At 50.6% G+C, this 12551-nt stretch overlaps 1 protein-coding gene across 4 annotated transcripts in view; it reads right to left on the bottom strand.

Moving 5' to 3' along the window:
* The window catches only part of GALNT14 (polypeptide N-acetylgalactosaminyltransferase 14), a 234916-nt gene that overhangs the window by 50352 nt on the left and 172013 nt on the right, over window positions 1-12551 (bottom strand). For all 4 annotated transcript variants that reach the window (XR_004428407.1, XM_033176134.1, XM_033176133.1 and 1 more), the window contains exon 3: window positions 4679-4777. Coding sequence is in view for 3 of the 4 variants with exons in the window: in XM_033176134.1 (XP_033032025.1) it covers window positions 4679-4777 (99 nt within the window). In the remaining variant the exon portion in view is untranslated. The remainder of the gene's footprint in view (window positions 1-4678; window positions 4778-12551) is intronic.

The following is a 12551-nucleotide window of genomic DNA, read 5'->3' as shown; positions in this document are numbered from 1 at the left end:
CACAGCAGCTGCTCTCTGAATGGGGGTATTGATATTAATAATATTGAAACTAATAATAGCAATATGCATAACTTTCCCAAGTGGGATCCTGGAGCCAGCAGCATCACCGTCACCTAGATACTTGTTAGAAATGCAAATTCTTGGGCCCCACTCTAGGCTTACTGGGTTAGACTTTTTTGTTTTTTTGAAATGAAGTTTCACTGTTGTTGCCAAGACTGGAGTGCATGGCACAATCTCGGCTCACTGCAATCTCTGCCTCCCAGGTTCAAGTGATTCTCCTGCCTCAGCCTCCTGAGTAGCTTGGATTACAGGCACCTGCCACCACGCCCAGCTAATGTTTTGTTTTTTTTAGTAGAGACGGGGTTTCACCATGTTAGCCAGGCTGGTCTTGACCTCCTGGTGTCAGGTGATCTGCGCGCCTCGGTCTCCCAAAGTGTTGGGATTACAGATGTGAGCCCCCGCGCCCGGCCTGGGTTAGACTTTCTATAGATGGGGCCCAAGAAACTGTGTTTTAATAAGCCCTCCAGGAGCTTCTGATGCCTGCTCAAGTTTGAGAGCCACTGCATTAGAACTTGGCTGTCTGCCAGGGCTGGAGTCTCACAATATACACCTGTTGTCACCGCTCAGGCTCACTATATGCCAGGCACTGCTCCAAGTCCTTTCCCTATCTGAAATTATTTGACCTTCTCCACAATAATGTCAGGTAATTATTAGCAGTCTCTGTTTTGCAGAAAAGGAAACTGAGGCAGAAAGACTAACTTGCTTACTTATGGTCACACAGCTGTTAGGGGCAGAGCCATGAAAATCTGGCCCCAGAGTCCAAATTCTTAAATACCTTAGTCTGAGAAATGGCTCCCCTAGATCCAGGATATTATAAAAAAGCAACAGTGAGAAGATTCAACACATGCCTCGGAGCCCCGATGGGAGGGGTGGCGGTGAAGGATGCCCCAAGAGGAAGGGGACCGCACTGGGTCTCCCATAAACATGAGGACTCACTGCAGCAGGAGTCAACATAAACCACTCTTCAGGGCTTGTTTTCTCTCTAAGTGAGAATGTCCCCTAATGCATCAAGGTCATGCTTCTCTACCCCCACCCCATCATCTGTGTACCCCATTGAGCCTCCACCTGGCTCTGAGTGCCCCACGTGAGCCTATCTAGTCCCCAGCTAACTCAAGAGCTTAGGGGGCCAGAGGGTCCGGGTAGGGGGTTGCAAAGAGCCTGACAACAAAGCCTATCCAGAATTCCAAAAAGTTAACAATGAAAGGTATCTTAGAGAAGATCCCTTTATTGAAGACCTCTGAGACAGGACATGCCCTTCAGTCAGTCCCCTCTCAGTGGCTAGTGATCCATTTGTGCAACAGGATAGGGAGTGAAAGGGAGGTATAGAATCTTAAGGCATGGAAGTTTCTAGAAGTAATCTTTCCTGCCTCCACCCCTAATATTCATTTCTGCCCTGCCTGCTTTTGATATAAGCTCCTGGTTGTCCACACATGGCTCTCAGGTCCCCGTTTTGCTGTCTGCCTGTGTCACACTTGGGTCTGAGCTCGAGGCTGGCTGCCATCTGAAGTTCCTAGGAGGCAGGAAATGGGCTTTCTCAGCTAAGTCATCTGGCATGTCATGGGTGTCTTCTGAAAAGTACGGGGCTGATGGGCCCCGAGCACCCTCCCAGAGTGCAGGGTTCCAGGGCCTCGGCGCATACAGAGGAGCTCCGTCAGGTGGGCATACAGAGGAGCTGGGCTGTACCTCCAGGAAAGCCAGGAAACCTGAGGCCTGATGCCTCTGCTCTTACTACATGCACCACCTGCCCCATAGGCTCAGGATGAGGCTCCAACTGGAGTGAGAGAAGGAAGGTGTTCTGCAGGCCACAAAGCTCAGGATATATTTAACATAGTAATCTTATTATTATTAAGTATCATTAATACCATATAGAGGTGGAGGAGTGGCAGGAAGAGGAGAAACATGTCTTAGAGTCTGAGCACAGCAGCTAATGTACCCTCGAGGACATAAACACTGTTAGGGAGGCCTGGGGGGCCTAGAAGCCCCCATATTACATACACTGTAATGCCCCCAAATGTCTGAGACATTCCCAAGAGGAAAGTTTATTGTGGGAAATGTGATAGAACTAGAAACATGAAAGATATTTTTATCATCATTTTTTGCAGATGTAGTTAATAACATGCCCCAGGGTCACATGGCTAGGCAGTGGTAGGGTTTGGATTTGACTCCAGGTCTTCTGACTCCAAGTGTGGCACCCTTTTAAGTATCCCATAGCCTCTTCTCTTTGATCAAGCACTTACTCCATGCCAGGCACAGTTCTCAGTCCTTTAGCTGAATTAACCCATAGCAACCCTATCAACCCTATGCACTAAGTATGATTAGTATTCTTTTCCTTGGTTAGGAAACTGAGCCACTGGGAGGTTAAGAGATGGATAAGATAAGCCCTTGCCCTAAAGGAGCTCACTGAAGGTTACATGCTGGAAAAATGCAGCAAGTACTGCAGTAGTGATATGCAGAGAAGGGCCCAGAGGAAGCCCCTGATTGGTTGCATGTATGTGACTGTGTCAGGGGATGGAGGCGCCTGGCATCAGAGAGCTTCTTGCAGGATGGGCAGGGAGAGGCCGGCCTGGAAAGCGAGGGGCCTCTCTCAGATGCTAACGCTGTTCTCATGGAAACATCTGGCAGGCATGCCCGGTCATGACCAGTGAAGCAGCCACCATAGCGGTGGGGAAGGCAGAGGTTGCAGTTGGCCTGCTCCATGAACTCGCCCTGGTACCCCAGCAGATCGCAGCGGCGGCGCTGTGGTCTGGCACTTCAGAACCAGCCACCTCCACTTCCCCGTGTGTCCTCTCAGCCTGGATGCCTCAGATGCTCCTCCCCTCACCACAGGAGACCCAGGAGAATTGGGCCTCCTCCATCCCTGTAGTACCCACACTTAACCAGCCAGGCACTTTGTTATTGTTAATCTACCCCGAGACTCCCGGTGACACTTGACAGTGACTTGGCACATTTTCTTGTCAAGAGCTGTTGCCTTGTTGGGAAATCAAGTTTGAATCAGGTGGCTCTTGGGGTGACTGCAGAAGCCAGGATGGGCACGTGGCTGGAGGAAGAAGCCAGCCTGTCATTGCCAGGGATGTCTTAACAGCAGACAGGGCTGTCCCCTTGGATGGGTGGAAGCACTGGGCTAAAAACTGTGTGTGTGGGCAGGTCCCTCCCTATGTCTCTAAGGGATTTGGTGACCGTGTACATGGACATTCATCATTCGTGACAGATGGAGCTGAAGATTCGGTGCCTTCCCTCAGGGTGACCCTACTGCAGGACTTACTTCCCAATCACCTAGAACTTCCCATCGCCCACAGCCATGCAGGGGTGGGAGAGACAGGAAAAGTGTGGCCTGCATGATGGAAACAGTAAGAGATTTTGCTGTTTGGTGTGCTCTCTGACCCATGTTTCATCATATTTCCTTCTTTGTGGCATCGGCACCAGCTGATGTGCTGCTCAGCAGGACAGGAAGGGTCTAATGAGCTGTGTGTCATGGGGACATGGAGGTACCGTGGGTTCTTGTTCAGCTGTGGGACGTGGCTGTGGCAATCCTGGCCCCGAAGGATGCTGAATGCCACCACTGGGACTAGCCTCTCCCTACTCAGGCTGCCAAGAAGGAGGACTCTGAGATCAGAGTGCAAGGCCTGGAATCCTGCCTCACTATCACTGGCTAGGTGACACGGGACCTTGATTTAGTATCTCCAATGTCAGTTTCCTCAGCTGTGAAGTGGGCATGGCAGTGGCCTCCTCACCTCTGCAGCTGAGGTGCACAGAATATGTGTGCACAGGACCTGGAGTGAGGGCGGCTGCTGTCATTGTCATCTGAGAGGTAGATGCTGCTGGTGGCCTGAGGGAGGGAGAGGAGGACAGATGACTTCCGGAGGGGAGGGTGGGCATGGGGGAAGGAGGGTGAAACAGCCAGAGTCTTTGGAGAATCTGGGGGAGGAATTCCTGGGTAAGTCTTCTGGGTGCAGGTCTACGTTCTGAGGGGAGTTCTGCTAGGGCCTGGCACCGGGACTTGGGTACATCAAAAACACACAGGCCAGAGGCCATCTGTAGCAGGATATACCTATTAGAGCAAGAACACGACCCAGAGGATGAGTGGACTGAAGCCCGAGGGTAACAGGGATGGAACTGCAGGTAGATGGTCAGGAAGGCAAGCCTTAGTGATTGCTGCAGGCCGTTCTGATTTGCATGGCCCCTGGCAAGTGTGTGGGAGGGCAGAGAGTCAGGGTGCTGGGTGCTGACCCCAGCCTGATGCTGGGGCTGGGGTGTGCACTCAGCCTCTCGGGGCCTCAGCCAGTTCCTCATTTGTGGAAGTCAGAGCCCATGCTCTAGAGGCAGCCCAGCAGAGTGGGGAGGCCGAGGGCTCTGAGTTGCTTCTTCCACTTACTCTCTTTGACCTTCTGCACGTTACCTGACACCACAGGCCTCTGTCTTTCTATGAAATGACATAATAACCTCCCTTACAGGAATGTGAGGAGTGACTGAGTGGACACATGTGACATATACAATAGTGCCTGGCATGTAGTTAGATGTGTCTGGTGTTCCTAGGACAGGGCCGGGCACCTGGGGAGTAGACACACGGTCACCAGTTGCTGGCCCGGAGCTGGCCAACAGACGAGCAAGGATGCCTCACCTGCGGATGGTCCTGAGCAGCGTGGAGCGGGCCTCATTGTGGAAGGTGATGATGATGCTAGTGGGTGGAAGGTCCGTGCAATACACCAGCAGCGTGCATCTAGGGAAGGAAAGGCACAGGACAAGTGAGACCTTCAGGGACAAAGCATATCTGCAGGGCTAGAACCGAAGGCATCTGGGTGGGCACCCCTATGCCAGATGCTTGATATCTAGAGGGGCTTCCCCAGCTGCAAAGCACTAGGTAAGACCTCATGGCTTCATCGGGCCCTAAGAGGGGCTGGGGAGCTCCAAGAATAACTAAATCTGAATTTTCTTCCACCTTGGGGGAACCTGGGCTTGGAGACAAACTGAGTTGATAATACGGAAAATAAGTGTGGTGTTTCTTGCATGCCTGAGCTAGCGTACAGTGGCTCCTGGTAGCTGCATGAACACAACCCCAAGTCTTGGGTTCTGCTCCCCACTCTGTGCCCTTTCAGCCCATCTGCCCATGCCACTGGCCAGTGGGTAGATTCCAGTCGGCAGATGCTTCACTGTGTTCTGGGTTAACAGCTTCAGGCTACCATGTAGTGCTGATGCCTGGCCCCTGCAACACACACCTAAATCTGGCATGTAAAAGAGGCAGCGCCCCAAACCCTGGTATGAGTGATAAAACCCCATCTTGAAAAGGCATTCACTTCCATGTATCCAGGATTATTTCCTATGACAATTACATCTGGGGTAATTTCAATTTAATACCTCGCTGCAAGTGAAAATTGTAGCCTGCAGCTTGAAAATTACTATAATAATGAAAATAAACCCGCCAAGTGAGGCTGGTGGCACCAGGGGCTATCACTGGGTAAATGCTTCCTCCTGTTTCTTGCTATTTCGGGGGATGTTCCATTATTGCAGGGGGCTGGGGGATATTAAAAGAGGAAGTAAATAACAGACTTGAGGGAGTCAAATATTTGCTTTTTTCATTTTCTATTTTTTTCCTGGACCTGGGGCTTTTAATGTAAGGTTCAGAGACCCAGGGATAGACTTCGAGGGACTGTGAGCCTCTGAAATCGTTTGCAAACTGTGTGTACAAAATGTGCATTTTTTTTTCCTGGAAAGAGAGTTCATAGTTTTCACTAGTCTCAAGAAAGTCTGTGGCCTAAAACATTTAAGATACTTAGTCCTAGGCTAATGGTCCTGATGTCATGTTGGCCTCTCAGATCACTCTGATCAGTGTTTTCTTCAGGGGCATACACTGAAGGCTCATGGTGTTGGTCCAGAGAACTTATTTAGAAAAAGCCAGGTAGCTCTGTTCAGGACTCAAGCATGGGCTGGGTGTGGGTCATCCAGGAGGAGCCAAAAGTTAGGGAAGGAAGCCCCCAGGGGCAGAGATGGTGGAAAAGGTAAGTCTTGTCCTTCAAGCCTGTCCTTTCTGCCAGAGACAATTTCTCACCATGTCCTTTCTGCTCCACCTCCTGAATTCACCCCTCCTCTCATGCCCAGGGTCTCTCAGATAGTCCTTTTTTCTCAGAGGGGCACTGCAGCAGCTTCCTGACCCAACTTTCTGTCTTCAGCCTCTGCCCCTGCCAGTCATGTCCTGTCCACCACATAGCTCTGCCAGAGCTTCCTCTGGTTTGAATCCCTCCAGCAGTTCCTGATGTATGAAGTCCAAACTCCCTATCACAGCCTTCTAGAACCTTCAAAATCACAGTCTTGTATGCTGCCGTGACTCTCTGCCATGGCTCATGCTATTACCTCTGCATGGAGCAATGTCCTTTTTCCTTCCTCTACCTGAGGACTCTTACTCAACCTTCAAGACCCAGAGCAAATGTCCCCTCTGCTGTGAAGGTGTTCCATACTCCCCCAAATAGGTAAGGACCTGTCCTTTGTGTTGCCATCATTCTGTACATAACTCTTTTCTAGCAGTTCTTGTGATGAGACTCTCCTCAATTTGACTGTGAGTTCCTCCAGAGAAGGCCCATGGCCTTGTCCATCTTTACATCACTAGAACAGGATTTAAGTACACCAGCTGTCCATTGAGGGAGAAAGGGAGAAAGTAAGTCAGGAATTGCGTTCCTAGGTCAGCTGAAGACAGCCTTTTCCAGCTTTCTAAGGTGTGACAGCCAGCCCGCTGGATGGCTGCCACTGATCTTCACCAACTTGGTTTTATGTCCTTGTGTAGCCCCTGCCTCACTGAAGCAGGGCAGCTCATATGACCCGTAGAATATGGTAGAAGTGACAGTGTGTGACTCCCAAGGTTAAATCACAAAAACATTGCAGGCTCCGCCTTGGCCACTTGGAGGGAAGCCAGCTGCCATGCTGTGGGGACACTCGAGCGCCCTGTCTATGGAGAGATGTCCAGGTGGAGAGGAACTGTGGCCACCTGCTGAAGGCTGGCACCAACTTGCCAGTCATATGAATGAGCCACCTTGGAAGTGGGTCTGCAGCTCCAATCAAGCCTTCAGATGACAGTGGCTACAGCAGACTTCCAACTGCAGTTCAATGAGACTCCAAGCCAGAACCACCCAGTCAAGATGCTCTGAATTCCTGACCCACAGACTGTGAAGATAATCAATGATTCTTGTTTTACACCACAAAGTTTAATCAGGAGTGATTTGTTGTACATTAGATAACCAGTACAAAAAGGGAAGGAGAATGAAACAGCTCCCAGTGAGAAGAGACCTTGGCCTTGCTTATCTTTGGACACAGACCTGACTCACTTAGGAGCGGAGGAGAAGGAAGGCATTGCTCTTAGGTGGCTGAGGCGGAACCAGGGTTGAGGGAGACCCGGAGGGAGTCTTAGTTGGCAGGTGGCAGGTCTGTGAGAGCATGGAGGGGCTTGGAGAGGCCCAGGCAGAGGGGAGGGAGCCAGCATGGTCAGCCCCCAAGAGGAACAAGGCAGATGTCAGGGAGGGGGTCATGTCTCTCTAACAGAAGACAAGTCACAGAGCTCAGCAGAGCCTCCTGGTCTGCTGACAGCGGAGGAAAAAGAGCCCAAGCAGAGCGACTCAGTAGGCTGCCACCATCAGGACAGGGTGTGTCCAATGGCCAGGCCTGAAGCTGCTCCAGGCTGCTGTGGTCCCTGCCACGGGGGAAGATGCTCTGAAACCCCTCATGGGGTTAGGACGAAGGCACTGCCTTGGGATGCTTCCTCTTCCACTTGCTGGGAGGCAGGGGGACCCCACACCCCAGCTTTTGCGGTGCAAGTTACTCAGGGGCAAGTTGGGAAGGGAGGGTGGTACTGAGAGTTATCTCCTTAGAGAGCTTTTGGGGACAGGGGCCATTTGTCCTGCCTTGGAGGACCGGCTGAGGAGGCAGGTATATTGACCACAGTGACACAGATGCATGCACACACACAGCTATGCAGAGGCATAACTCTGCCTGGGGTGGCAAAGATGGCTTCATGGAGGAGGAGGTGCTGGATCTCATGGGGGTGAAGTAGGGAGGGACAGACAGAAATGGGGCACAGAATCCCAGTTATGGGCACAGATCTAGACCTGCAGACCATGTGAGGCAGTTCCCAGAATCCTGGGTTGGGGGATCAGGATACCACTGGCCAGCTGTGGGACCGTGAGCCAATCACCCACCTCTCCAGCTTTCCATCTGCTCCTCTGTAACACGGAATGGGCCCAAGGCTCTCCTGCTAAACGCTCTCACAGCATCAGCTGTCAGAAGCTCTGATCAGCTTCTGACATTCAATGTACATGGTTAATTTGAATGGAATGTCACAAATGCCATTTTGTAACTGAGGCTCAATTGTCAATGGGCGTTCGATGTTACTTTCCCAAGCCTCAATTTCTGCATCTGGAAAATGGAGATAACAATTCTGGAAGATTTTTTCTCTTAGACTATTACTATGTTAGGTGATTACAGATGCTTGACAAATAGTAACTATTATTATTTTTAGCATCAGCCCAAATCTGCAGACGGCTCTGCCTGCTGGGTGGAGCCAGATCTCACAGGGGCTGGAAAGGCATCTTTGGTGAGGGGTTCCGTCATGTCCCTCAAGCAGGTAAGGGGCACTAAGAGGCAAGAGGAGGAGGAGAGATCAAAGAATGCAGTGTCAACGTGAGTGAAAAGAACCTGGGCTCTGATGCCTGGATTTGCGTCTGGACATGTCGAGAACTGGCTGTGTGCCCTTGGACACGTCATTTACCCTCTCTGAGCTTCAAGATTGTTCCCTGTAAAATGAGGATAAGTACACATTTTTGTTGTGAAGACTGCAAATGATGCATGTGAGCACCTGGTGTTTAAAGGGTGCTGAGGAAATGGTAGCTAGAATTGCTATCATCACACCCAGAGAGTGGCTGAGCCGGCCTGCATGCCAGGTTCAGTTCATTGACTAGAATCACAAGCTCATGGTTTAGAAAAGGAAAGGACCATGGAGATGACACAGCTTAACCTCCTAAACTGGGTTCACCTTACTGACACAGCAGGCGTGGGTTGGAGCCTGAGCCATTGTCCTCCTGGCCTCTGAGACCCCGAGCCTCTGTCCCTGCAGAGTAAAGAACAGAGCTATACCCTACGAGCTCCTCCAGCACGCACAAGCCCAGGGGGAGCAGGTAGTGCGGTGCCATCCCATACCTCACAGGCTCGAAAAGCTTCACAGGACCCCCCTCCTGCCCCTGCTCACAGCCCAGGAGCCTGGACTCCCCTTGCCTCAGGTGACCCTCACAACCGCGCCCACTCCACAGATGAGGATAAGGCTCAGAATCTCGCTCAAGGTGGCACACCTGATGAGTAACTGGGGTGAGGAAATCCACGTCTTATGACTCCTAATCTGGTGCTCATCCCTACAGTCTCCCTGTGAACTCGCCGGGGCTAAAGGCATCTGCCTTGGAGCCCTACACATGAGTCATCTGTGGTCCAAGGACCAAGGGATGAGCATGGGGATGGGCAGCAACAAGGTTGAGGGTCCGAGAAAAAAATCCGGAAAGCCGGACATGGTGAGGAGAGTTGGCCCAGAGAACAGGGTTTCTGTGGGAGAGATCTAAAAGATTAATCAAACAGTGAGATCTATTAGGGGCATGAGGGAATGGAAAACCCTGCCAACACCAAGCTCTGGCGCCGGCAGACAGACGAGAAAGTATGTTGATAATTTATTAAAGACGCGGTGTTTTACTGGAAGAAGAGCCAGTGAGCAGGAAAGATTGGGGGTGGGGTGGGGGACACAGTAGCGTCTCCATGAGCCAGGAGGAGACTCTGGTCTCAGCTTCACCTCCTGGGGAAACAGACTCCCAGGGTCTCCAGACCTGATGGCCACAGCAGCACATGATGAAGGCATGCTTCTCTGAGCTGATCGCTGACATGCCGTTTCTTTCTCTTCTATTTTTAATGAATGACTCAGCGAAGACACTCTATTTCCCCCAACTTAAACTGGGGCTCCAAGGGCTTCCTGGACTGCCAACCTCTGGAGCATTCAGTGCCACTTACTGTCCGAAAATGCTTCCAGGGAGGTGCTCTGAGATGTTAATCCCAGGGTCTAGGGAAGAGTGGCCCCTCTTGCCTCTGCACAGTCACTGCCTCCTGTTCACCCCACAACACCCTCCACCCTGCACCTGAATATGTGACAAGTTGGCATGTCAGAAACATGCTCAGTGATGGTCGCTGTCAGTCATCACACTCATGTCATGATGCGTGCGATGCCTTTTATTTTATCCCACAAGCTCGTCACATCCTGGCAGCAGCCTATAACGGAGAGCATGACGATGATCATCATCATGCCCGCTTCATCAATGAACAGTCAGGGCTCCCAGTGCTTCCGTGGCTTGCCTGCCGGGGCCAGGACCCAGGCCCTGGGACACCCAGACACATGATCTTCCTCCTGTGGCATGCTGCCTTGATGGGAGAAAAGACTTGGTCATAAATTAGAAACATTCAGGATTTTATTCTCCAGCATGAAACCAGGAGGGAGTGATGGAGAGGCAGATCCACTAACTCTGAAGCAGAGTGGAGAGCATAATTATTATTACTGAAATGTCGGTGCCAAAGAGAAGCTGCTCTGGCTTCTCTGGAATTGACAACAGCTCTGAATCTTAAAGGTGGGCTCTGGCATCCCAGATGGGAGTCTGAAGACAGCTAGCGAATGGGAAAAGGTCAGGCAACTACACAGCACAATGAAACAGAAATCAAACAGGCCTGGCGTGAGACACACTGGGACTGAACCTTCGCTGCTTGGAGTTCCCAGTTTACAGTGATGACAGTATCCACCTCCTGGAAAGCTGTTAAACTACTGCTCATTGAACCCTTCCCAACAGGCACCATACAGAGCACCTCACATATTTACTGCTCACAGTAATTCTATGAAGCTGCTACTGGTTTACAGATTCACTAATGAGGAAACTGAGGCACAGAAAGGCTAAGGAACTCACTCCGACTAGTGAAGGGAATTTGAACTAGGCCTGCTGGACTCCAGTGTCCTTGTCACATGTTGTAATACCTCTGTACCAGGACTGTTCCAGCTGTGACCCAGGTCTATTCTGTGGCCTTGTACACTGTGTATACTCACATGCCCACTCTTGAATGACCACCTGAAGAGGCAGTTTCTACTGAGCTCTGGAAACCAGCAGGTGCAGCGACCTGTCCAGGAGGGAGGGACTGGCTGCTGCTCCTCAGTAACAGGAAGATGGGAAACTGCTGGCTGGGCTGCCACAGGCACATCCTAGACAGGGGCTTCCACTGCAGTCTGACCAGGTGGGTGAAGATGTGACCTCAGCAAGGCCCTGGGTGAGGTGGTTCATCCACATCTATTACTAAACAAAAAGCTATGTTAATCTAACTAGAAATGAGGATTTCCTCCCAAGTCCTGCACTTCAGCACACATTGCAGAGGTCAGACCCAGACAGAGAAAATGAATGGGTCGTTTTCATCATGTTCCATTTCCCTAATTTCCAGGGCCAGAAAGGCGAAGAGAGACACAAGCATAAGACATAAAGTGGGAATGGGACCAACTTCTTGGGAGAGAGCTCTCTGTCCCCAGGGAGGTGACAATCTATGGATCCCAGTTGCAGGTGGCGTGGGCACATCTTTCCCTCCCCCACATCTCTCTGTCATTCCATTACCAGTGCTAGCACAGATGGCTTCATAGACAATGGTTCATCCCTTCCTTTCCTCACCACCAGCCCCAACGCAGAGCCAATGTGTGTGAGGAAGAAAGAATGACAGGAGAAAAGCTCTTGGCCAATGACCTTTCCAGAATGTCAGTTCTCTCAGGACTCAGGGCAGTGATCTTGCTACTGGCTTTTAGAATCACAGATTTCATTTTTAGATCTGAGAACATCTAACACCTCCCCAGCTCAGATCTATGTAAGGAAGCCTGCTCTCAGCTATGAGGAAAAATATAAAATGCCGAATCTGTGGCTGGCCCCTTGGTTCAAACTGAACTCTTTAGAAGAGAAAAATGCAAGCAGTATAAAAAGTATGACAACTGTAAAATCAAAAATTCCTTTTAATCACATTTCGTGGGCAACACTGACACACTGTAAGGCATGAAATTTTTATTTCATGTCAATTTTGCCAGGATTTCACATGCAGATTAATTTGTTCATTCACATGAACATATACTGCTCTTACTTCTTGCCTCAATAGCCACCCTCACTTTAGTTACAGAAATCCTGTGTTTCAGAAAAGACACTTAACATAACAGTGAGATTTGCTATTCCATTATATCGCCACCTTTGAATTGCTGAACGTGTTATTAATTCCAGTGGTCTAGGAAGGGAATAAGTGGGTCAGAACAGAGAAGTGAACTGCTTAGGAACTTGGTTGGGTGCTCTGGTGGGCAGCTTTCAAAGAGTTCCCAGTGTCTACCTCCTTTAACCTCTAACCCTAACCCTGATGAGCATCTTCTCTTGACCCCATGAGATGACCTTGTCATCCCTCTGCTTCCCACACCTCAGCCA

This window comes from Trachypithecus francoisi, unplaced genomic scaffold (genome assembly GCF_009764315.1).
Source record: "Trachypithecus francoisi isolate TF-2019V2 unplaced genomic scaffold, Tfra_2.0 Lachesis_group17, whole genome shotgun sequence".
Lineage (NCBI taxonomy): Eukaryota > Metazoa > Chordata > Mammalia > Primates > Cercopithecidae > Trachypithecus > Trachypithecus francoisi.
This window is presented reverse-complemented; position numbering and strand designations above follow the sequence as displayed.